The sequence below is a fragment of the Lissotriton vulgaris genome, chromosome 11, assembly GCF_964263255.1.
Source record: "Lissotriton vulgaris chromosome 11, aLisVul1.2, whole genome shotgun sequence".
NCBI classification, from domain to species: Eukaryota; Metazoa; Chordata; class Amphibia; order Caudata; family Salamandridae; genus Lissotriton; species Lissotriton vulgaris.
Genome location: NC_141699.1, coordinates 224,059,447 through 224,084,335, shown reverse-complemented (window position 1 = coordinate 224,084,335; position 24,889 = coordinate 224,059,447). Strand labels below are relative to the sequence as shown.

General features: G+C 42.4%; 1 protein-coding gene across 2 annotated transcripts in view; it reads right to left on the bottom strand.

Annotated features, from left to right (window-relative positions):
* Positions 1-677: 677 nt before the first annotated feature.
* The window catches only part of ASPHD2 (aspartate beta-hydroxylase domain containing 2), a 221,069-nt gene continuing 196,857 nt past the window's right edge, over positions 678-24,889 (bottom strand). For both annotated transcript variants that reach the window (XM_086943136.1, XM_086943137.1), the window contains exons 4-5: positions 10,934-11,047; positions 678-2,042 (exon numbers count right to left, since the gene is read on the bottom strand). In XM_086943136.1, the coding sequence (XP_086799262.1) occupies positions 1,933-2,042; positions 10,934-11,047 (224 nt within the window). In that variant the 3' untranslated portion in view covers positions 678-1,932. The remainder of the gene's footprint in view (positions 2,043-10,933; positions 11,048-24,889) is intronic.

The window sequence follows — 24,889 nt, the reverse complement described above, 5'->3', positions numbered from 1 at the left end:
TGGTTACCAGTGAGAGTTCAGTCGCATGGTCTTCTGCATTTTGGCTTCTTGTCCAAGGAAATTGCCTCATTATATTTAGGTTGTCAACAATTCAGGTTTGCTTATAGAATATTCCTTATAGAGAAGAATCTCCCTTTTTTGCAGACATTGACATTGGTGCTAAATATTGTTTTCATCAACCAATGGCCTGCTATCCAACTTCCTGCTTCTTTCCCCAGTTTCCGCACCGGAGTCCTATTTTTGAATAAGATGTTGGTGAAGGCTTCCCGAGGATCCAGAATGGTGTGATATGTTGAGGGACTGCATTTTCCTGGTATGGAACCAGATCAATGGCTGTACACTGATCAGAAAATTAATTTATGTTCCCCTGGATTAGTATCCAGCCTTCTAAAATAAATACATGGCTCAGCTAACACTTTGAACCTTAATCGCTTCCTATTTGCTTCCATTTTCACCTGAAAACTAAGAGGCCTCCTTTTCCATAAGTCATATAACAAAGGTCTCTGGAATACCATCCTACCCTATTTTGTGCTCGAATGAGAAGCATTGACATTTTCTAAAAACAAACAAATGCAGATTATCACCTAAATACCCAACTAAGGCAGCTTTTCAGGTCTCCATTAGCAAGACACCAATAATAGAGTACAGTACCAAATAAGAAGTTGCAGACAGTTATCTTTGGATCGTGTCTACCCAATTTTATTTGAGAACAAAATGCTAGTCCTTTACTTTGCAAATCACAACAAAACGTGTTTGTTTCCACAAAGAGGACGGAGTGGCTGGTGCACAACCTTCACAACAGAGACCTTTTAATCTGTTTTTCAAACACTCTTAGGCTCAATTACGTATAAATGACATTTGTATATTTAGGCAAGTAAAAGGAAAACTTTGGTCAGATTAAAAGGTTCATATTAACTCCACAGCGAGTTGCCATGAGACACTTTAGCAGATGGTCAATTTTATTACAATGCTTTCCCCCGCTTAAAGAAGTTACCTTGGCAAGCCCTTACCACTTCAAGTCAAACTGACAGTCCACGGAGTGTAGTGTCCCTCTGTACGACATTTAGCATACTACGTCCCTTCAGCGAATCAGGCCCGCAATTGGCTTCCGCTGTAGTGCAATTGACACCTACCAGAGTTACTTGCTGGTTTAAGCAATGGCATGCGAAAACCAATGCAGCTCCTGCAAAGGAAGGCTTCAAAAAAGTCTGTATTCATAAATATGTAGCTCATAGTCCCTCTTGCAGAGATAGTTGTTGCTCAATTGTAGGAATTCCTTTTACAGGACGGTAAAACAGTATTTTTTTTGTCACAGGTCATGTGGATAATGATTGCTTTAAACTCCCATCAAAACCCACCACCCAGCCCCATGCCCTTCCCTATAAACCACACTCAACAGTTTGTGTGGAGCAAAAGCATTGGCTCATCAGTGGTTCCTTGATGTCTGTATTTTTTCTGCTTCATGTACAAACTCTCCACAAAGAGAAAGTTATCAACACAGGGACAAGACGTCAGGCCGAGCACACCATAGTTTTGTTTTTAAGATGATCACAAGAAATTGTATATTACATTTAAACAAAATACCCCCTTAATTGTATAGTAACACTGCAAAAACACAGTGGCAGCATAGCACATACTACAGTGATACCATAATCTATCACAGAATGTAAGGGATGTCAGCCAATGTCTTTTGAAAAATTGAAATCCCTGATAAGCAAATGGTTTAATAGATGGACACCACGAGTCAAACATAAATGAGACTTCTCTGTTTTTTGAAATCTCCAACAAACAAGAGGAAACACTATGCATGTGCTGTGGTAAAGCTTTCCATTGAGGCAGGTTTCAATTGGTCGAAATAGTACAATCCCAGCTATGGGCGTCGAGACCCCATGTTTCAGGCTCCACACTGACATGCCTGCGTTGAATATAGATTCATCGGCCAGGGGCGAAAATGAAATCTAGAGCTTGGCGTTCAGCTGCTGCCACGTTTGGATGCCACAGATCGACCATCAAAATTACTCGAGGTCCTTCTTCTGACAGACCTATTGTAAACAAACAAGAATACAATTATGTACTTGTGACAATGAGTAAAAGAAGAAATATCATTTGATACAGCCAGGATACTTGCACATTATCATATGCTGAAGTAAATTCGTTTTCAGAGGTTAGTTTTATGAGACAACAATAAGACTTTGCCCCACTGAAGACCTAGACTGCATATTTCTTTCTGGGAATAATTCCTTAGTCTGTGAAGTTCACCAACACCCCAAAAGATAAGCCTTGTTATGATGTAACCAATAAGCCCCCCCACCCACCCACACGTACATATCTTTTTCCTCACCTTTTCTTCCTTTGGCCATCTTGTGCTCAAACTAAATGGGAGGACAATAAATGACCTTTACCCACAACGATGTGGTGGTATATTTCGATCTCCCAGAGTTTTCTGTGGGTATTCGTTACGAAAAGCATCACATGACACTTGGAACAAGCATTAGGTGTATCTCCACTTCAGCTTGAGACTGAGGATAGGGTGGCAAGACCTCTTCCTTTAAAACAAGGCAGCCTGGTATATTTTATATTTGAAGGGAGAGATGATGGCGGCAGTGGCGGCTGGTAGGGGACGTTGGCAGGGGGATTAGCAGTTGTGGGGGGGGGGGGGGGGGGGGGAAGGGAGTAGAAAAGACATTAAAGTAAAACTTCCCTGCCGGTCGCCCTCAACCGCCGCCGCCACTCTTCAGCAGGAACCAAGAACAGGAAGCACCCAGGATTCCAGACTCCCCTAGCCAATCACAACTCTCTAGATAGCAGTATTGTGATTGGTCTAAGCGCCATGGTTCGGCGCTCAGAGAAGGAATGGAATCCTGGACATGTTCTCCACCCAGGCTGTAATGGTTGCAGAACATGCAAACATGCAAAGTGCCTGAGACAGCCGGCCAAACAGTTATGCACACTTTAGGTGCAGCAGCAGCTGCCACTCCTCCATGTTGTAATGTAGTTCCTATTTTCCCAATAGGCTCTGCGCATTGGAATAACATAAACGATAGTTTAGACATAGGACTGAGGTCGACTGGGTCTCTATTGAATATGTTAGACTTAATTTAGGTTTGCCAGCTAGCTCAGAGGTCACTAGAAACTTGAATAATGAACAGGGAGGAGTGAACTTCCCTGATTAGACAAGAAGGGATTCAGCTTCTGACAACCGCATAAACATGACAACTTTGCTCCCCCAGAATAAGGAGTACATCTCCAGAGTCGTGTGAAAACAAAAGATAGCTTTTTCACTCAGTCAGTTGTGCATACTTAGTCTCACCAGAGTGCAGAGAAATAGAGAGACGGGCGTTTTCAATAAAAGATGTTATTTATTGAGCAGTCTTCTTTCTCATGCAAGAGAAATGAATTGCCATGATTGCAATACTTGTTATAAAGTAAAGTGCTTACAGTAAAAGAAGTATTATGAAATAATACTGTAAAAGCATTGATATGGTTTCTGAGCCATATGATACTTCGAAGGTATAAAATATATACAGTTACATACAATGATAATAGTTTGACTAAACGTACTCAACTGGTGGTTGTAAATACACCTACCCCGATGTACCTAACCTAGGCCTAGTACGTGGGTAGGAGTAAATGAGTTGCAGTTTAAGTTAAGTTAGTTTTTGCAAGATTCTGACTCAAGAATTCTTTAGGGATCTAATCAGCTCCGTACCTTGGTTTTAGAATGCAGGAGGTCTTGTATCTCGCACTCAGGATTCGATCTCCCAGCAACCCGCAAGGGTGACTGGGAACACCGGAGCTGGATTTTTCGGCAGGAGAAAAAGACAGCGTCTTTCTCAGTGCGTCAAGTGGGAGGGACGGCTTCCTTCGGCACTCGCATCAGCTGGGCTTCGGATAAGTAGATAGTCGTTCTGCTCCACACCACCGTGTGTTGCTTAAGGCAAACGCTGGTATATTTATACCTGGAAGGTGCAGTGTTTGACGTAAGGTTGGACATAAGACGTCAATAAAAAGATGTCACTTAGAACAGGCCGTTCTTTCAGTGCTCGCAGGAGTTCTAGGACAAATTAAAACAAAAGCACGGGGAATTCCCAGGTTGCTGGAGGTTTGGTATGTTGTAAGAACTCTTTGTGCTTTCTAGGAGTCTAAGGAAGTAGCCTTGCCGCATTTGGTTTGCATTGGCTATTACTAAATATTAAATATTTAATTAGGGTCTTAGATAAAACCACAACAATGTGATGCGGGGAGCCCAGCCCGCCCCACCGAACATGGCAGCAACTGCAATACAAAAAAGAAAGTGATAATAACGTTCTGTTATTATGATTTTGTTTTTTCCTTTGCACTGCTTTAAAGCAGTGGGGCGACGCTGCTCCACGTAAGCGGAGCAGCCGCTGCTGGATGATGGGGTAAGAAGGCAAGATGACTGGTACTCTTTTAGATTTGAAGAGAGAGGGAGGTAAACAAGCTACAAGTGCAGTAGGAGCAACCGTAGCTATTACTGCAGTTTGGAAACATGGAATCTGAAAGAGGAAGTGCATGTGCTGTATTGACATGCGCCGCTAACAAGTGCTGACTTTTTGGGGACATGTGGCAGCGAGAGGAGCATTTTAGGTGCAAAAGAAAGAGTGGTTCCTGGGTGAATTCATATTAACTCCAAACCTCCGTCTGACTTTCCCATGCGTCAGCTGATAAGAAAAGATGGAAGAGAGGGAGGCATAAGGAAATTAAGAGTGGATACATTTACGATGCAGAATACATTACTATCACTGATGAGTTCCCAATGTGTAAACGTCCCTGTTACTCTTGCTACACCTCCCACAATTCTCTGGGCTGTATGTCCATTCTCAACAACATACGGCCATTAAAACCTATGTTCCCAGTGTCAACGAGATAACATTCTTTCTCCAGAATATCTAGGATGTTGAGGTATCAGAATAGCAGTAATTAAACTCCCACACAATGCTCCTTGTCTATTAAACGTCTAGCTTTTTCTTTCTTTTTTTGTGCTTTACCAGAGGGACCTTTGCTTACAATTATTTCCCTACTTGACACTTTCATATACATTCTGTAATGGACTCCACACACCTTTCCTCCATTGGTCCATTCCTTCCTCTCGACATGCCATGGCTCGCTTATGGGAAAGGTTATTTGATAACATTATATTAATGTTTGCCTTTTTCACAGTTTAATTTAGATTGTTTTTCGAATACTGTTTTGAGTGGCAGATATTGTAAGTGAAATGTCTGATAGACCATAAACTTTCCAGGCAAAAACAATTAGATTAAATGAATGCCATGCTGAGAAAAACATTTATTACGTCACAAGCAGCTGTTACACAGCAATCATCACACTTAAAAAAGAAAACTATAATGATGTGTATCGCTGTGCATGAGCACAAATGCGTTTTAATGTTCTCAAGCTGCTTCGAGTTAATGTGCACAAGGCTGAAACTGGGATCTCTGCTGAGAGTTTTGCCCTAATACTAAATATTTCAACTAAGCAATTCCCCAAATAACTATCTTGAAACAAGTAATTCTACATCTATCTAAAAAGCAGTTACAGAAATCGATACCCATTACCAATCGTATGGTGTCTCTTAAATTGTTTTGTGGGATAATGTGCAGTTTTGTATCAAACTTGTATCATTAATGACTTTTCTTTATCAACAATAACATTCAATTATTTTGCACAGTTTTCCATCCATATTTGTTGCTAACCACACTTCAGCTTCTCATACCAATGCAAAGCAGAGCAACAGCAGTGCATGGCAGACCATATGCTAAGGCGGAAGTTATGTATTTTGTGATCTCAAGATTCTTTTTGTACAAGACGCTGCTGATATCCCAGCAGAGCCAGCCACCTCATATTTATTTGAGGAAGAGAATTACTCTGCAGTGGCAAAATACAGGGGGAACAATTCACAAAGAGATTCTGGAGTATGTAAAGTAGTACTTTTTACTGACAATAATGTAATTGTTTTTATACACCAGACAAAAGTGAAAAGGACCAGATACCGTCACAAACAAGCCACTATTAGAGACCATAAAGTGACAAGCCACAACACCTGTAATAAGCAATTAGAACCCCCCTTCCAAAGTCCAGCCAGTATTCGATCTTCCATTCCACTATGCACGCCTACGCTTCCCCGCCACTAAGACGTCACTTTAGGTCTTGCTGTCATAAGACTGTAATTCCTGGTCCAGGGAACAAGGATTGTCGATTTTCTGGAGTAAAATGCCCCAGTGTTGACGCAGGAAGCCCATATTTCGTAATATTTGAGTGGGAAACCTCTGGTCTTATAGATGGGAAGCTTCATGCTCATACATTTATCCAATACCAGTTTCCACTGTTTTAAGGACATACGATTCCCTGCCTTTCCGGGCCCTGGTGATATCCCATTTCTACTCACTAGACCCAGCCACAACAGGGCCCTGCGGTATCTTTAAGCATCTACCCCCCCCCCCCCCCCCCCCCCCCCCTCTGTAGTGGGAAGGAGAACCAACTTGGGACCCCGGGGCTGTACACAACCCAGCACAAAAGATGGGTCTCTTGAAAAAAAAAGCATATTGGACTAGTACCTTTTTGCCCTCTTCAACACTGAACCTCTCTTGACAGGGTCTAATAGCCCATTAACGTTCCAGGTCAAAAGGCGTATAGTGCCCTGGGAATGGCGGTCCATCTGGTCGGTCATTGGATGTGTGAATGCAATATCGCCACCTGGGGGAGGTAGATCAGGTTTCAAGTCTGGCCTACCCATGTACCGTGCTGTCTGGTGTAAGTGTGGAAAGGATGAAAAAAACCAAACTAGAACCAACTCTACTCCCCCCATTACTCTGCACTGTTTCCTTAACTACCCCCACACACCAAAAGGAAAGAAAGAGGGCCTACATGGTCAGCCGATGATCAATATGCTATAATAGCAAAGGAAGTGAATCCAGGATAGGCCCAAGTATGAAAAAGTGTCCATATAGGCTAAGGCTCCCACTGCACCTTGGGAGGGAGCGGGGGGTGGTGGGGTGGCACGAAGCTCAATCTGAGGTCAGATCCGGGTCCAAGGATCTCGAGCGGCGTGCCCCCAGCCCCATCCATCCCTCCAGCACTTGGACAAGTGGAGAAGGAAGTTGCAGCACATCAAGATAGGGTTGCTCCTATGCTCCATGTAAATACATTTACATTTACATGCTCCTCTACCCATGCACAGACCGCATCAGTGTTTCAAAAAAATAATGTTTTGTTTTCGTATATCACGTTCAGCCGTGCTGGGAACAGCAGCATGTACTGAATCTGTAGCCCCCGCAGCTTCTACTTAATAATAGGTGGAGGGGGGTCCCCCAGAGGAGGCCTCCACGCCAATGATTTGTGTGCCCTCCCTTTTTTGGGACCCAAGAACTCAGCCAGGTAGTTACAAAATGAGTCAGGGGAGTTTCCTCAGCTGCCTCCAAGTACCCCACAATGAGTATATTATTGCACTTCAAGCGACCTTCTGCATCATTCACACACCCTTCAAGGCGATGAACAGATTTGTGAAGCCCAGAGATAGTGGGTTGCAATGTATGGATTGTATCCTTGACTATTGAGATACAACCCTCTGCCTCTGCCACCCTCGCTGTCATATTGTGCAAATCCTGCCCTAGCAGGGACACATTCACTTTCAAGTCACCCATCTTCCCCTCCAGCAAAGATCGTAGGTCATGGAGCGCCAGTAGAATGGAGGCTGAGGGATTGACGAGGGCCGGCGACACCACCAATGTTACCTCTCTGTCAGTGGCCCTTGCGGTCCGCGTGTATTTGTTGATGCGGCCCTGTGAAGTCTTGGCCCCGGGCTGCTTGTCTTTCCCTATAATGCAACATGGATACAATCTGGGGGTGATGGCGGCACCCCAATCAGAGTCGGGGCCCGACACCCATCACCACCAGCAGACCTTCCTGAATCCATACTGGGACGGGCAGAGTGTACCCCTGAGAGTCGGGCTCCTGTCACTGCCCACCTCAGGCCTCCAAGGTTCAATTGTCAATCTGGCTTTACTGGCTCACTTGCCCCAGCATAGTCTGTCCGCGGGGTCTGCCCAGCGTCCCAGGCACTGCCTAGCGGCTGGAGCCAAGGGCCAATGCCCATTAGCACCGTTGTTTCAGAGGGAGGACCCTTCCTGTGGCAGAGCCCCACCCAGGCCCCTAACTCGCCAGGCCTCAGCACCCAGGGCACCTCCATGTCACCTCCAGGGCCCATTTACAGCTGGCACAGGCCCCTCCACTTCTCTTCGGAGCTCCTTCCATGGTAGGGAGGGGGCCAGAACACGGTCTTACGTCATGTCTGTGCTCATTGGAGCGAGCCGCATGATGCCTCCAGTCCAACCCTTCAAGCAGCTTCTGCTTCCAAAGGCACGGGCAACGGACTCCAGCAAACACTCCCCTTGCGCTGCGCCCGACAGGAGGCAAGGGGCCAACTCTCACCAGCACTGTATGGTAATGAGATTCTCCCCCGTGAACCAAAGCTAAAATCACTTGACCTCCGCTAGTGCTCCCCTGAGTCACTCCTGGCCCGCAAAGACCTTCCAAGCAGCACAGCCACAGGAGGAGTCAAAGCCATCAGCGGGTCATGCTGTGGCAATGGAGGTTAGGGGAGAGCTGCCAGCCATGTTGGGCATCCTGACAACACTCCCCCTTCTGTACACTTACATGCCTTTGTGAATTGGGCCTAAAGCATCTAAAATGGCATTATAAAGAGAATATTTGAGTAATATACATGGAACCATTGCCTACCTTTTACCCAGGATGTGAGGATCAAGGGGCTTGCAGACACCGCTTGTGGCTAAAGAGTAGGAACGACCCCAGGTCTTATCGAAGGCATCTTAGCCTTGTGTAAAGTGGCCAGCAACTGGAAACCAGATGGCAGCGCACAGGGGATGGTTCCACAAAGGAGGAGCACGGTTAGGCAAGCTCAACTCACTTATTCATAGATTGGAAATATTTCAATTTACGATGCTGTGTCATCATGCAAAATACGATGCTGTGTCATCTACGACTGCCTCCTCCTGTGGGTATAGACACTGGAGGGGGAGGTGGAGAGCTGTATCTACAAGCTGGCATTGGAATGTGACAATGCCACCGTCCATATGAAAGACCTACGTGGTGGAGACTTTCCTCAATCCTCCTGTCTTTCCTGGCCTCTCCACAGGCTTCCAGGCCATTGGGAACAGCATATGTTTCACATTTTTCCGACGATTCTCCAAATCTTTCAGTTTTTCTCTCACGTTTTTTCTCTCTAGTGCTCACTTTTCTCCTTTAATCTCACTTTCTTTTCCTTTTTCTGTCTTTGTTCACCTAAACCGCCATTCTCGATCTCTTTTCCTCTAACTTTCTCTTTCTTCAACACTTTGTCATGCTCCTTTTCAGTAGTGCTTTATGTTTCTCACATGTCCTCTGTCTCCCAGACTCTCTTGCTCAACTTTAGTCTCTAGTGCTCTCTCATTTTATTTTTCCTCTCGCATTCTTTCTCGCTCTTTCTTCCCTCCTATTTTCTATTTTTTATGCTCTTTTTATCAAGTATATACCACTTCTTTCTACAGCACATCCTTCTGTTATATCATTTTAACACAGTTATTATTCATATCATCAAATAAATTTACAAATAGATACAGCGTTCATGCCATCTTCGAAAACAGAGCTACTGCTAGTAAGAAGCACCGCTCCCGCTTTTGATACAGGGGGGGCCATATTGCTGCACTGCTGCAAAACCGCCCCCCCCTGTAACAAACCTGGCACCCACAGGTCCAAAATAGGCCCACACCTGGTGCCCGCTACGGCCAGTCCGGCCCTGGCGGGAAGTATTATGCTTCACCCAGGGAGTATCTGTAATACTTTCAATATTCTTGTATCATGTCAGTCACTTGCCTAATATTAGGAATGCATAAATACAGTCCTATGTCTCTGGCAGTGTGGGGTACATCTAGGCATTGCATCAGTTGATACACAAACATCCCATCCATCTGTGCAAGTTTGCCCAAATTATTAGATGGGACACATATATTTCACTATCATCATCACTGAGTTAAACAAATGTTCTTTTCTGAAAAGAACATTTCAATAATTTTCAGGAAAGGACCTTCCTCTAAGAATAAGACACATGTGTGCAAATGAAGGAGGGAGAGGGCATGACATGAGAACTAACAAGTAGAGAGATTCAAAATAATCTAAATCGCTTCCTTCAACTTTCTACAGAAGAATCTTTGAAGAGAAAGTGCCAATACAATGCTAATTTGCACTCTTACTTCTCCAAAATGCTTATTTCCTGGCGAAAGTGGAGGTTCTTCTTTCACTAGGAAAGGGCACTGACTCCAACACAGTGCTTAATTTGTTAAAAAATAAGTGCCACAATCCTTGTTAGGAGGCCACTGCAGCTTGCACCAACGACTCCCCCTGTCAGCGCTGCCAATGACAGTACCAACACAGCTACTAACCATTACATTCCCATAAGTGTCACAACTCGGGTTATTCCACCCCACAACACAAAGTTATAAGAATGGCTTGGGGCAGGTGTTAATAATGTTTAAGGTATACTGAATTGACAACAACTGTTGTTGTGCTCGTCTCTACATTAAATAAATAGTGCCACCATGTGGCAGACCAGCATAAGCGCCGGCGTTGACAATTAAGTGCTGGTGCCGAGCATAGGAAACCACTGGCTCAAATTAAGCACAGCTCCAACATAATTTTTCATTAACAATTTCAATGTTTGTCAAATTTTCTATTTCTCTGCAAAAAGCACCTATTTATTACCTGTCCCAAAGTAAAGTTTATATATTATTAAAGTTAGATTGGTCTGTTTGCAGAACAATTACATTTCTATAAAATACTTTCTTATTTTTAACAGAGCAAATCATTTTGAAAACGAAATACAGATACGCTACAATTTTGTGTGCAGAATGCAGCAGTTTACCTTCATGAAATGCAGTGTGCAAGAAAGAGTCATCAAATAGGAGACACCGGCCTTCTGACCAGCACTGAGGCTCTCCTCCAACCACCAGTTCACAGTTACTGGGTGTCTTCAGACCTTCGCATACAAAAGAAAAATGACAGATTATTTAAGTCATAACGGGGTTCGTGCGGTAAAGCTGCTTTACAAAGCATAATCATGCAATCATGCACTTAGGTAATTCTAATGATCATGCTTTAACTGAATAGCTTGGGAACAAAAGGGGTTAGGTCCTTTATGTGGTGAGGGCTAGACCTAATATCAATAGTGAACAACACAAAGTACCCAAACCACAGTGACTCAATACGTTTTTTTGTTACAGGGTAAGAAACCAATTTATTGTCGCTTCCCTAGACACCATTATTTTGTGTCAATCATTTTGTATTTTTTATATTTTCAAAGAATTTCTGACAGAAAAAGACATTGATTGCAAATATTTACAAGGCTAAACAAACTTTAACAAACATTAAAGGCAAAGACTATTTACACATTTAGATAAAATTAAAGGACTTATTTATATATATATATATATATATATATATATATATATATATATATATATATATATATATATATATATATATATATATATATATATTTTAATGCTGGACCAGCCGGCTGGTCCAGCGTTAAAATATATATGTAATTTAATTACTTATATTCTATCCTCCCAACCCCTAGTTTCTCTCATTCAGTGTTTGCAAGTTTTTTGTTGTTTGTGATAAAAATGTTTGTATTATTTTTTCAATAATTGTTTTATTTAATGTCTGATGTGAGAATACTTTCTAATGTGTGACATAATGGTTTCTAAATGTTGCTTTTTGCCAATGCATAGAAGATTTTGATGCAGAGCACTTTCCAGTGTCAGATGGTCAATTTCTGTATCGCCTTTCCTTTTTTGGCTCTGATGTACCCCAAAAGAGTTGATCATCCACCGGAACTCTTTTATGTGGTCATGGCATTTTAAGTTTCCAGTCGACAAAGATTATCCTCTTCTTTTGTGGGGTGACTGGTCTACATGAAAGGGAGTTACCTCCTACTATAGGAAGGATGCTCTAGTGCGAAGAATCAGTTTGCCTTGGTATATAGTAAAGTTAGGAGGCTGTGTTGAGAGTGCCAGTAGCTCACTGACCCTCTGGGCAGATGTGATCCCCACTAGGAAGGCTGTTTTTATGGCAAGGAGCCAGAGAGGGCAATTGTGAATTAGCTCTAAGGGAGCACACATTGCAAATGTGAAAACTAGGTTGAGGTAACATAGTGGCATAATGAAGCGAGTTGGTGGAAGCAGATGCTGAAGACCGTTTAGTAACTTACTTACAATAGGTGATATGAAATCGGATGGATTATCTGGCAACTGCAGAATTGCTGAGATGTCAGACAGAAAACCTTTCAATGTTCTCAAAGCAGACCCCTGCAGGGCTAAGGTAAGAATAAACAAAAGAACCTTGAAAGGGGTGCCGATCGGGGGTTAACCTGTTTATCTATACATCATCCCCTTAACTTGCTCCAATGGCAGGTGTAAACCATCTTGGTTGAGGGACGCCTTGCTGCCCAGACAACATTACAGACTTCGAGAGGAAGGATGAAATCTGTCAACTGTCGCCGCTCAATCACAATGCATGAAGACAAAGGATTTTCGGGTTCGGGGGGCCGAAACCTGGCTTGTTGCTGTGACCCTCTAAAAGCGGCAGCCTGATTGGACGACCCGTGCTCATGCTCAACAGCTCAGGATACCAGATTCTCCGTTCCCAATATGCAGCCACAAAAAAGACCTGGGCCTGGTCATTCCTGATCTTCTTGAGAAGCTTTGGTGTGCAAAACTGCTGACATTGCATGTTCCCGATGAGCCATGAGCGAGGCCTGGACATCCCCCAAAAAGCCAGTGGCTCTCAACCAGGGGTGGCGCATAAGGGCCAAAGATGACGAAATCGCTCTGCCAGCGAGTCTGTCTTGTATAGCCCGCATCTGATGGTGAACTTAGTTGCATTGCTCCCATCAGCAATTGCTTTAGAGTGTGGCTGGGGCCTCCTCCGAACCATGGGCAGCACATGCTCAACTGATTCCCAAATGGAATAGCAATATTAGCCCAAGAGGCACGCTGTGTTCACAGAACATAGACCCAAGTCGGAAGAAGAGAACATCCTCTTCCCAAAGGTATCCAGCCTTTCAGATTCCCTGTCCAGTGGAGTGGTAGGGAATGTGCCGGAGTTAACTTTGTTGGTGGAGGCCTGGACCACCAAGCTCCCCAGGGTGGAATGCTGGGTGAGGAAACTGGGGTGTCATGGGGGGGATAGATGGCAGAGGGCAATTCTCCTAGGCACAGGAGCCCCTGTGGGACTCACTGACGATTTGGAGTGGGGCGACGATCACAGAGTACGACTCCAGAAACGATCTCAGAACCTTCCTCTTGACGAAAACCTGGAGCGTCGTAGAGACAATCAACGTCAGGCCGCAAGGAGCTTGAGGGAGCCTTCCTTCAGTGCCCTAGGATGCATGGCGATGCAGTCCTCACATGTCTTGGTGTTGCGGTCACGCTCAAGACACCAAAGACTAGCCAAATGTGGGTATGTTACAGACATGTGTCGATGACAGGCACCACATGGATAAAAATCCTGCCTTTCTGGTTGACATCCTTCACACCAGGAGATAAAATCTTTTTTAAAAATTCAACAAAAAATAAAAAAAGGGTCAGTCAAAAAAGACTAATGGTAGATCTCTGGATATGCACGGACTGACGTGGAAAATAAAGAACCGATGTCATCGCTTAGGGGTGGTGCCTACATAGGCACCACGCACGTCACTTCCAGCGCGAAGCCGCACAATGCCACCTACCAGTGCACAGGGGAAATGCTCATCAAAAATTTCCAGATTCAGTCTGATGTCTGGGGAATATTCTACTGTAAGGAATTTGAGGCTAGGAGTTTCTATCAGACAAATTTCAGCTATCCAGGATTCTAATTTTGCACAAAAGAAAGCTGTGAAAATATGGAATATAAACAACTGAAATATGAAATTGTGTGACCTCATAGTGAAATATCGCATGCAGTATCTCAGCGACGCAAGACTTTACAAACGTAAATGCTGTGAGCATCGTAACCTCTGATGGTGCTTTTAATAACAAAAGTTGGGCTTAAGCGGACAGTGGTCTGCCATACCCATATCAACCTTGTGAGAAAGGGCAACCAAGAGGAGCTTTGTGTATTTGTTATGATTAACTGAAAACGGTTTCCATATTACTTGAAAGTTAGCTCGATTTAACTAGAACCAAATATGTAACAAGAACTGGCAAAGACAATAGGTCTCCCCTTACGGGCTTATTTGCTTTGCCAATGCCTTTTGGGCCATGAGAAGAAAGAAAATGAGAGTAACAATAACGCAAATTCAGCTTTGCTTCTGATTGCCCAATTTAAATTCTGACACATGGAGTTTAGAATACATTTTGTCCTTTTCATTTTCCTTAAATTTATTTAAGTTCTTTTTATTTACAGAGATCATTTCAGCAATCAAAATTTAGATTTATTTCTAGAATACAACAAATTTCTGTTTCAATTATTTTATCAAGATTTACAAGCAGAAACACAGTGTGTTATCAAATTGTTTTGGAAGATTATCACTATGCAGACAGAATATGCTTTGAATGTAGGCATCATAAAAGAGAAAAAAAATTCTGAACTCACTTTATAGTACACCGACTGTAGCTCTCCTATTGCACATATTCATCAATTTGCAAAAAGGCATCATGCCTGTTAGACTTGGGAACCTTGGTGTAGTATTCCCCCAAACGTTTTGCCTTCACTCCGTTACTTTGATGAACTAGTTTTTGTTGGCCTTAGGAATCTGTGCACTTTACCGCTGTTAACCAGTGCTAAAGTGCTTATGCTCTCTCCTTCAACATGATAAAATGACCTACGCCGTATTGGCACTTTTAATTTTCATGCAAGTGGTTATTAATTTACTTATAGGTCCCTAGTAAAGTGCAGTAGCTGGACTCAGGCCCTGTAAATTAAATGCCATTAGTGGGCAGCAGCACTCATTTTGCCACCCACTAAAAGAGCACTGTACATCATTTCCGGTATTTAAAAAGTAGGAAATGTCCTGACAGTAAAAATAACAACTCCTTAAGTTGTCAAGGTTGTAAGGCCTTTCTCTCCTATAAACGAACACTGGCTTACCTTATCACATTTAATAAGGGCTAACTTCAGATTGGCGGCAGATTGAGAAATTATGTTTACACTCACATGCGTTGTAATTTAAATTTCTCCTTTATAGTGAAGTCAGATTCCTTTCTGCCCAAACCAGCTGTGCCTTCCTGCTAGTGCCCTGGGTCACATGACTGTGAATGGCTCTGTTGGTGTGGGTCATGTATTGCTTCCAGACAGTGAGAGAAAGGAAGCTTAGGTGTGAGGAGAGAAGGTCTTCATGACAGGATGGGTGGGGAGGAGCTGTACACTGCCCGATTACACTTTAAAAGGTTCTGCCTGCAGCACACACAAAGGGACCTGACTCCTGGACTGCCCTGGTCTTTGCACACTATTCTTTTTTTTTATCCTCATTTGTGCATTATAGTTAGTAAGGAGTTGTCGGGGCCCAATATATCTTTATTCTTTGCCTTCACTGCCATGGTTCTGGGTGTGAGGGACTAGGCAGTACCCATGTAAAGCTTTGAAGATAGAAGGGTCCCCTTATTTCCATTACTTTGTTGAAGGATTTACTGAGTGGGGGGGAGCTAGCCATTCTGGCTACTCTTGCAGGCCTTCTCCTGGCTTTCCAATGCTCACACATAATCATTGGACTGTGGTAAAACAGGTTCGAGCCGGTCCATCTATCAAGCATTAATCATAGTATTATCCCCAAGGCTATCTAGGTGTTCCCAATTGATAGTTTTCCCAAATCTCCCAAAATGTGAGCTTTTTACTAGGTGTTTTCCTTTTATCTAGTTTGTATATTCTGAATACTGAAGCCAACCATTCTCTATGTAACGGGGGCATTGGGCTGACCCATTTCACACAAATCTCTTCCTAGCCAGTAATATCAATAAGAAAAGAAGATTTTGAACACTATGCAGTTTGGAGCCAGAACAAGGGGAAGAACTGACCAGAAACAGTATGAAAGGTATGTCAGGGAATTCGCAGACGCAAAGGCTGGCATCAGGTATAAAAGTGGGACCTTCAGAATTTCTAATCAGAACACTCCTGGACCTATGGAAGATTCAGAAGGGGGTCTGCCCTTGCTGTCCGAAGAAGCAAGACTGACCTACTTGCCTTGATTCCAAGATACCCAAAGTGACTTCAAGGGTCAGTTACCTGATCTCCTGTGTGAGCTACAGGGATACAACAAGCTTCCAGAGGCCTCTTTGCAACTACCCAGCTGATCAGCCCCAACGAAACCAGCCTGAGCCCTAATTCTTGCCACCACTGGAGTGAGTTCTGAGCTCGAAGAGGGGCCCCCAGGTCCGAGACCCTTGGCTGGCATCAGTGTGAACTCCTCCTCAAGAAAAGGTGAACATCCTGAAGTATGGGCTCCTCACAACCACAAAGTGATCTCTGCGCTTTGAGAATCTACTTGCCTGTGGCAACCACCAATGCAAAGCTCCAACGGGACCTGCTCTTCGTGACACCTGGGGCAACCAGCAATGCGAGACCTGCACTTCGCTCAAACAATGACTGTCTGCGATGATCAATCAATGTGAGGATCCAGCGGTGACTGATCTTTATGCTACAGCAACGACTGTTCATGACTTTCGACCTGCTCCTCGTGCCATAAAGCTTCATCCAACACGAATGGAACTCTTTGCACCAGACTTGAAAAGGTACCTCTTCAGAAGGGGTAACATGGTCTCTGTACCCGACCAGCACTCTATCCCGATCGGAATGAACTTATGACTTTCCTCTGGTCCAGCGTGACCAGATAAATGTGAGTGACACTTTGAGGTCCTTGGTATTATTTACACCTAAAACGTTTACAATTGCCGGATATTCTGATTGGATTTCTGTTGTTCTGGAATCATTTTCTTTATTAAAATTTACTATATTTTTCTAAATTGGTTTGGGATTTTTCTTGTGTTGTGTTTTCACTTTATTACTGTTTGTGTGCTACATAAATACTTTACGCATTGCCTCTAAGTTAAGCATGTGTGAAAAGAGCAGATGATGGATGGAATGCTGAACAAATCAAACATTAACCCCCAGTCACAGATCTGGGTTAAATCCATCATTTTTTTGCTTACCATGCCATATGCAAATCAGTCTTGACCCTGCTACCCATGTAAACAGTATAGCCCGAACTCACAAGCCAGGTCTTCCCTAGACCAGAAACAAGCAACTTGGGACCGGTTTCAGGGTATCACCCCACATCAGCCAGGCTAGCTTGAATCTAGTGGCATAGCTGGCACGGCGCCCAAGTCTTGGCATACCCTTTCAACTTAGGGCAACAAATGCAAAAAGAACAGACAAAGGATGAAATGTTGAACAAATCAAACATTCACCCCAGCCACAGATCTGAGTAAAATTAATTGTTGTCCTAGTTAAGCCTGACTGCTTTTGTGCCAAGGTACCAGAGGGTTCACCATGGGCAAATCTAGTGACTTTTGTGGTTCATCCTGACAAAGATTGTGTTTGTTATCTTAGCGGGCTTCAACCTCTTTCAACTAAAAACATAACTTCTTACAATGACTCTTGGTGTAGCATGTTAAATCTTTAGAAGGCAAATCCATTTATCATAATAATCCAGACATTTGTTTTAGAAAGACATCCTCTCCCTTTGATCACCAATGTCTTTTATTTTTTATTATTATTATTATCATTATTTTTTTAATCCTCATTTTGCGATTATATAGATAAGGAGGTTTCGGGAGTCTGATGAGCTTTCGTTTTTTCTTTGCCTTCACTGCCCCATCGTTTTCGGGTGTTTTTGGGTAGTATCCCTTTCGATGTTATGATCTATCAGTTTGTCTCCACTCGCCCTTTATCGTTTTCAATAATTCCATGATTTAGTGGGGGAGCTAGCCAATTTGGCTACTCGGCAGTGATGATTCCTGCCTAGAATTATTGTCATCGCCTTAATCTTTGGATTTTAGTTGTCCGTATCCCAATAGGAGTTAATGATTTATTTGAAAGTGCTGTTCCCAAATTTCCCATAAGTTTATTCTCTTCGAGTATTTCCCTTTTCTATCAAGATTATTGATTTTTATTATATAGTTTAGCCAGTTTGCATGAATGGGTGGAACTGGTTTAACCCAGTTATTACAGATTTCTCTCCACGCTAGCAGTATCAGGACGAAAAGTAAACTTTCCTGTTTTTTACTTAGTTTATTTATACCAGCGTCTATGTTGTTGTATATCCCAAAAATAATAAGAGAGGTACTTACAGTTATGTGGGTTCCCAAAATCATATTCAGGGTCTTTTCAATCTCAAGCCAATATTTAGTTATTGCGGGACATTTTTGGAACATATGGATATCATCCGCTTTAGCTTCTCCACACTTAGGGCAGGACTTAACGCTGGTTCCTTTAAATTTAGACAGTCTTTTTGGGGTCCAATACGCTCAGTGGATCGTGTACAGGTGGTTCCTCTTTAGTGAAGCTGAATTTATACAGGACCAACATTTTTCCATAGAGTTTTGCCATACGAGTTGTAGGTCCAATTCCTGATCAGGTATATCTTTCCTCCATGTTTTTTCTGGGACCAAAAATTCTTCCTCTCCGGATTCAATGAGTGCCCAGTACCATTTTGATACTTCTTTCTTTATTGGTGTTATTTTTATCATTTCACTTTCAAAGTTCTCGTTACCGTTGTTTTTCTCTTGTAAAGATTTAGCCCAGTTAGTTAGTTGGTAATATTTAAACTTTGGAAAACAAGAAGGAGAGTAAGGAATTGCGTCCGTAGTCGTCGGACGGGGAATACTCCTGATTCCCTGGTCAAGGTTCAGAAGAACAAATGGAGGAGTACTACCCGATGAGGGTAACAGAAGGCTTTTGTCTAAACTCAGGAAACATTGTTCCTTTGTTAGTAAACCCCTCACTCACCACCTAGTGGTGACTTGCTTCATCATCAGGGCCCACCCAAGTGGCCTAGCGTCACTTGGGTGTGCTTCAACACCTGCAATTGCAGTGGAGCAGGTAGTGAAGTGTGGGGTGCGAACAAAAAAGAGTGTGAATGTTAAAATTGTCCTGGTTAATGCTTTTATACAATGTTTAATAAAAAAGTAACTGGACAAAATTAAAAATATAGGTGAGATAGTAGTAGGGAAGTTACGACCTACTTATCTCTGTTTATGTGTTGGTCGACATGTTTCTACCATAAGGGGAAAATCCCCGGTATTCCTCAGGACCAAAACAAGGAAGTGGGTGGTTTGTGCCCCCTAAAAGACACACCCAGCCCTAATTCCTTGGTCATCCAGAAGAAAAATATACTCCTGGGTAAGCACGCCTAGGGTTTAGGGTGCTAAAAAACAATGCTGGGGCTCTAGTCGAGCTGCATCAAGCAGGAGTAGGGCGCTACACCGGTAACAACATAATAGTTGCGTGTGGCGAAATCAGGCGGATCACCTACTTCTCCGTACTCGCTGCTTGCTTAAACTTTGCCATCTTGCCATCTGTAAGTTCATATAGCAAATCCCACGAGATTATCTCTTTTTCTTTTAACAATTGGCCCCATTTTTCTATTCCTGCTGTTTTGAGTGGTACCGCTAACGAGTCTTTTAAACATTCGGTGTCCCTGGGAAATCTCATATTGGAGCTTTGGTACTGTAGTATGGTATATTTACTGTGCTTCTGATTTGAAACCAAAGTCTAGCCGCGTTGTGTAAAATCTTTAGTTTTATTTTTTTTAAATTTTGGATGGCCAAACTTGAATAGGAAATGGTCTGTTCTTTCAGTCATATTTTGCAGGAAACTTGGGTAATATTGGTACTTCCTCAGTAGTGGTCTAAAGTTCTTAAATTGAAATGACCTATAGTACTCAAATAAATCAGGGCTAGCTATTCCGCCTTGCTCTTTCCTCCTCCTAAGCTTACTCCAGGCTATTCTCGTTCCTTTTGATGCCCAAATAAAGCTTGCTATTTCACCCTGGATCTTCTTTAAGAGTTCTTTTTTAAAATCCAATGGTTTTGTGTTAAAAAGGGAAGTGAACTTTGGAATGATGGTCATTTTTATTATGTTGGATTTTCCCAAAAAAGTTAGTGGCAGTCCCGTCCATGTTTTAAGAAGTCTTCTTATTTCTTTGGCGATTATCGTCAAGTTTAACTGCGGGACTTTCTCGATTTCTTTTACCAAAGTAATTCCTAGATATTTTATTTTATCCCTACTATATGGTGTGTTTGGATTGATGTTCCAGCTCATTGCCTCAGTTTTTCCTTTATTTGTTTGGTAACCTGAGACTTTACCAAAGTTGTTCATCGTGTCTTCCAATACTTGGTAAGCATTTTCATAGTTGGTTGTAAATACCATTAGGTCGTCCGCATATAGTGCTACTTTCTTTGACCAATTTTGATGTTTAAAAGGAAGGATTAGTGGATGGTTTCTAATCAGGCAGGCCAATGGTTCGATGTAAAGATTAAAAAGTAGCGGTGACAACGGACAGCCTTGCCTAGTACCGCGTTGTATCTCAATGTTACTAGTCAGACTCCCATAAACTACTATTTTAGCCCTTAGATTCTTGTATACTTCCCTTACCATAGGGGCAACACTTTCTCCCAGGTTATATTTTTCAATAATTTCGTTTAGAAAGGCCCAGTTGACTCTATCGAACGCTTTAGCAGCTTCATAGGTGATTATAGTAAGGGGAAGTTATTCGCAGGTGGCTACATCTATTGCTGCAAATAGCTCATGGATGGTCTCATGGATTTGCCACCCTTTTATAAAACCCTTTTGGTCTAAATTAATCAGTCTTGGCATTACCTTAGATAGTCTTTTTGCTATGACTTGCATAAAAATTTTGTAGTCACAGTTAAGTAACGATATTGGTCTGTATGACTCACACAATTTTGGATTTTTTTCCAGGTTTTAGGATAATGCTAAATGTCGCATCATTCCAGGTATCAGGGATTTTCTCATGCCCCAGATATACATGATCACTAATGTTTGTGTTCTTGTTTTGATCAATGAACAGACCAAGAACACCATTGAAGTTCAAATAAAAATTATTTTGCAGACTTTGCACTGCTACACAATGTTTGGTATTGCATACATTACCTACAGATAATTCACCATAGGGAAGTGGATACTGACAAACAGAAATGTGTAATCACATTCTGAAGTGGAGACAGCTACTACACTTCCCTCTCAACAGTCTTTGTGTTTAACAACTTACACCTGCCTAGCTTATCAAGAAGAATATTTCGGGTTCTAACAATCGAAAAGCTGTACCTCAGTATGTCACTGGGTAAATAGCTCTATCAGGAGGAAAACAAATTACCATACAAAGACATTCAAATTCGAATTAATAGCCTTCCAAAAAATCAATCAGTGACAAATAAGTTGAAACACCCAAGTGCTGAAACTCAAATAAGTTGGGTTTGAAATTCACAGATATTTTTCCACCTAGTCAAGGGACATGTATATTGTTCCAATAAAAATAAACACTCAAAGAATTATAGTTTATTTGCATAGTTAATTAAAACCGTTGCAATACAAAAAAAGTGTTCCGTTAAAAAAACTAAATTATACATACATAAAACTCATTCCTTCAAGTTTCTTATATCTAAAAACAATGCTAAAAAACTTGCTAATTTGAGCAAATGTAGCAGCATAAACGACTTGTCAGTTTTATCTGCTTGAATTATATGTTGAAAGTATCCTCAAACCGCCTTGCACATTTACATGTATTTTTTTCTGGCTAGGTTCCTAATGTCTCCATTTCTGGCATTTTCCTTTCGCACAATCTCAGATACTTTACTGCTCTGCAGTTCAATTGTGGATCACTAGGTGCAAAGCATGCCAACAGAGCGTTTCTCCTGGCACGAATCCGTCCTTGATTGAAAAGTTGTTTCAACAATTTATTTCGTTCTTTGAGGAGTTCTTTACAGGAGCATAGTAAATGAAGCAGGTCTTCCTGAGCCGATCCACATAAGCGGCAAACAGAGCCTGCTTTATTGCGTAGCTAGGGTGGAAGATGCTGTACGCAGGAGAGCAGTCCAAATCTATTTTTCATGAAAGCAATTTTTCTATTTTTGTCATATCCCAAGTTGAAATAAGCTAGGGCGCCCGGCTTCGTGTATGTATTCAGGGTCATCCATCCGTGGGCTCTCTTTGATAGTGCGGCCTTGTCCAGCCATGAGAGTAGTTTCACTGTATTCCACACTAATGTTTTAAAGGTTAGGGTGGTTGTCGATGTTTCCCAAAGTTGGGTTAGCCCCAATTTGTGTAGACTGCTATGAAGATAATTCGCGGCTGGTGATGTGGTGTGCGATTGTAACTCCTTCCTCAGCTGTTCGTTTAGCATTCACCGAGAAGCTTTTCGCACTATGTCCCATATAAATATGATAAAAGCTCCTTGTCTAGCAAATGATTGTCTCAAAAACACCAAACTCAAGTCTAATTTGCGCATGTGAAGTATATTTCTGCAGCCCGAAAATGACTCTATATGCTGTTGTTACTGTGGCATCGAGTATTTTTTGCGTCCCTGCCTTTCTGTGCCTCGCTGCCATAGGTGATTGTTGGCAAGCGTTTTGCCCGAACCACCTCAGCGAGCGGCAGAATGGATGGGCCAGTTAATTTGGAGTCTAATGTTTTTAGGGAGATTGCTAGTACTAGACATTTATGCCTTATGCTATTCTTCTGTTGAAAAAAGTGTCCGCCTGTATCCAGCTTCACACCAAGATATTTATATTCTGTTGTGTCTTCTATTCTGGTCTCTCCCCAGAACCAGGCTGCAGTTTGTCGCCTTTTTTTCCCAACTGTCATTGTTCTTGTTTTATCCAGGTTAATCGTTAAATTGTTTTCTTGGGGGAAGTCCGGCGTTGTGTTTAAGAGATGTTGTAACCCTACTTTTGTTTTGCTGATCAGGACTATGTCGTCTGCATAAAGGAGATAGGATAGTGCAATGTCTCCTAATTTCGGGGCATGTGAATTACAACTGATTAGCAGCAGGACTAAATCAGCTATATACAGATTAAAAAGAGTGGGTACTAAAACACATCACTGTTTCAACCCTTTTTCTGTGGGTATATGTCTTGACAGGAACTTCCATTACCCAGCTTCACCTGTAGCCACGTGTCTGTGTGCAGATTTATTATCAAGTTGAGTAGGGGCTGTGGCAGCCCCCAGCAGTGCATTTTCGACCAGAGTCTGATACGATTGACGTGATCAAAAGCAGCCTTGTAGTCGATAAAGCATAGGTATAGAGACATCCGTGTAGCCTCGGCCTTGTCCATAAGCATAGCCATGTTTAATATGTTAGTTATTGCCCCGACTGATTTTGCCAAGACGGTCTGTTGTAGGGGAATTGCGGATTTTTCTTCCGCCCATGCCTGGAGGCTCCTCCAATAACAAACCAGCGAAAAATGTTGCTTCATTATCTGATAGAGCCACTAATCGATAATTTTGTGGTTCCGACTTTTTACCAGATTTGTGGATTGGGGAAATAATTGAACCTCTCCATGAGCTGGGCAAGATGTGCACCGTTCTAATTTCTCTGAAGAGTGGGTCCGATGATTCTGCCCAGAAAATTGTCTATTGTTTGTATACTACTGGTGGTATTCCATTTGAGCCGGTGTACCTTCTCTTCTCCCCTTTCCCAACTGCCGTTTGATGGCATCTATATGGTTCGTTTGCATCCCTTTTCAGTTTTTTGAGGTATGCCTTTTGTTTCCGTAAAGCTTGTAATTGTGTTTTATCGCTGGGCTTGTGCCGAAGGTGTCTCAGTAATTGGTGAATCCTTTTTTTTGCAAGCTTGATTTCTTGCTTGGCGGTGTATGATATGGGCTTTGTGCTGCTTAATCTTTATTGGCTTGGTGATTTGGTCTTAGTCTCATGTGCTTCCATCACTGATAGGAAGTTTTTCCATTTCTGAACCTCGCCATCTCCGACCCTCGCAGCAATTTTTTTTTATCAGTTTCAAGCATCTCGCTGCCTGCGGCTATCTTGAATTTTATTCTTCTTAGGTTAATGGTGGCAGTTAGTCCTTGAGGCTCCAGATAGTGTTCGAATGTTGGAGTGACTGTTCTCAGTTCTATTTCTTGAGGCCGATGATCACTATCGCCTTTATTGCCCAACTGAAACAATGCAAGTTGTTGAAAAAGGCCTAGGGAGACAAAAGTGTAGTCCAGAATTGAGCTTGTTTTTGTGGAGCTGTATGTTGTTACAGGAGGGTTGTCTTTGGGTAATCTGCCATTTAATGCCCTCAAATTAAGATGCTCCAAGTCCTTTAAGGTCGTTTGTCCCATCTTGGTTTGTTTGCACGCTTGAAGTTTTCCTTACAGTGGAATGTTCCAAATTGCGTTTTGCAAAAGCACTTCTTCGTCCAAGGAGGAGCCTATTAGATTATGGTTTAAGTCCCCGGTTAAGAAGAGATCAGTTGTAAAACCCTCTCTTATACAGGTTTCCACAAAATTGCACATTTCCTTAACTAGTTTAGTTTTATATTTCGGTTGGACATACACATTTATTATCATGGTGTTAGTATCCCTTTTGTTTATCGATGATGACAAAAAGGATACAATGACTGATAGTGCTGATTGAATTTTGGAGCTAAAGATGCGAGCGGAATGAGCAATTGTACTTGCGACATATGTGACCAAGCCTCATTGCAAGTGGCCATATTTTGCTCCCCTGTTGGCATTTGTATAGACTGTATACAAATGAAGGTATTGGATCCTACTACTGATCAGCCTGGATCTCAGCAATTGATAAACAGAACAAAGTGGCTGATCAGGATTGTTTTAAGAGAATTCAAGATCCACACAGCCAAAACGTACTGCGTGGC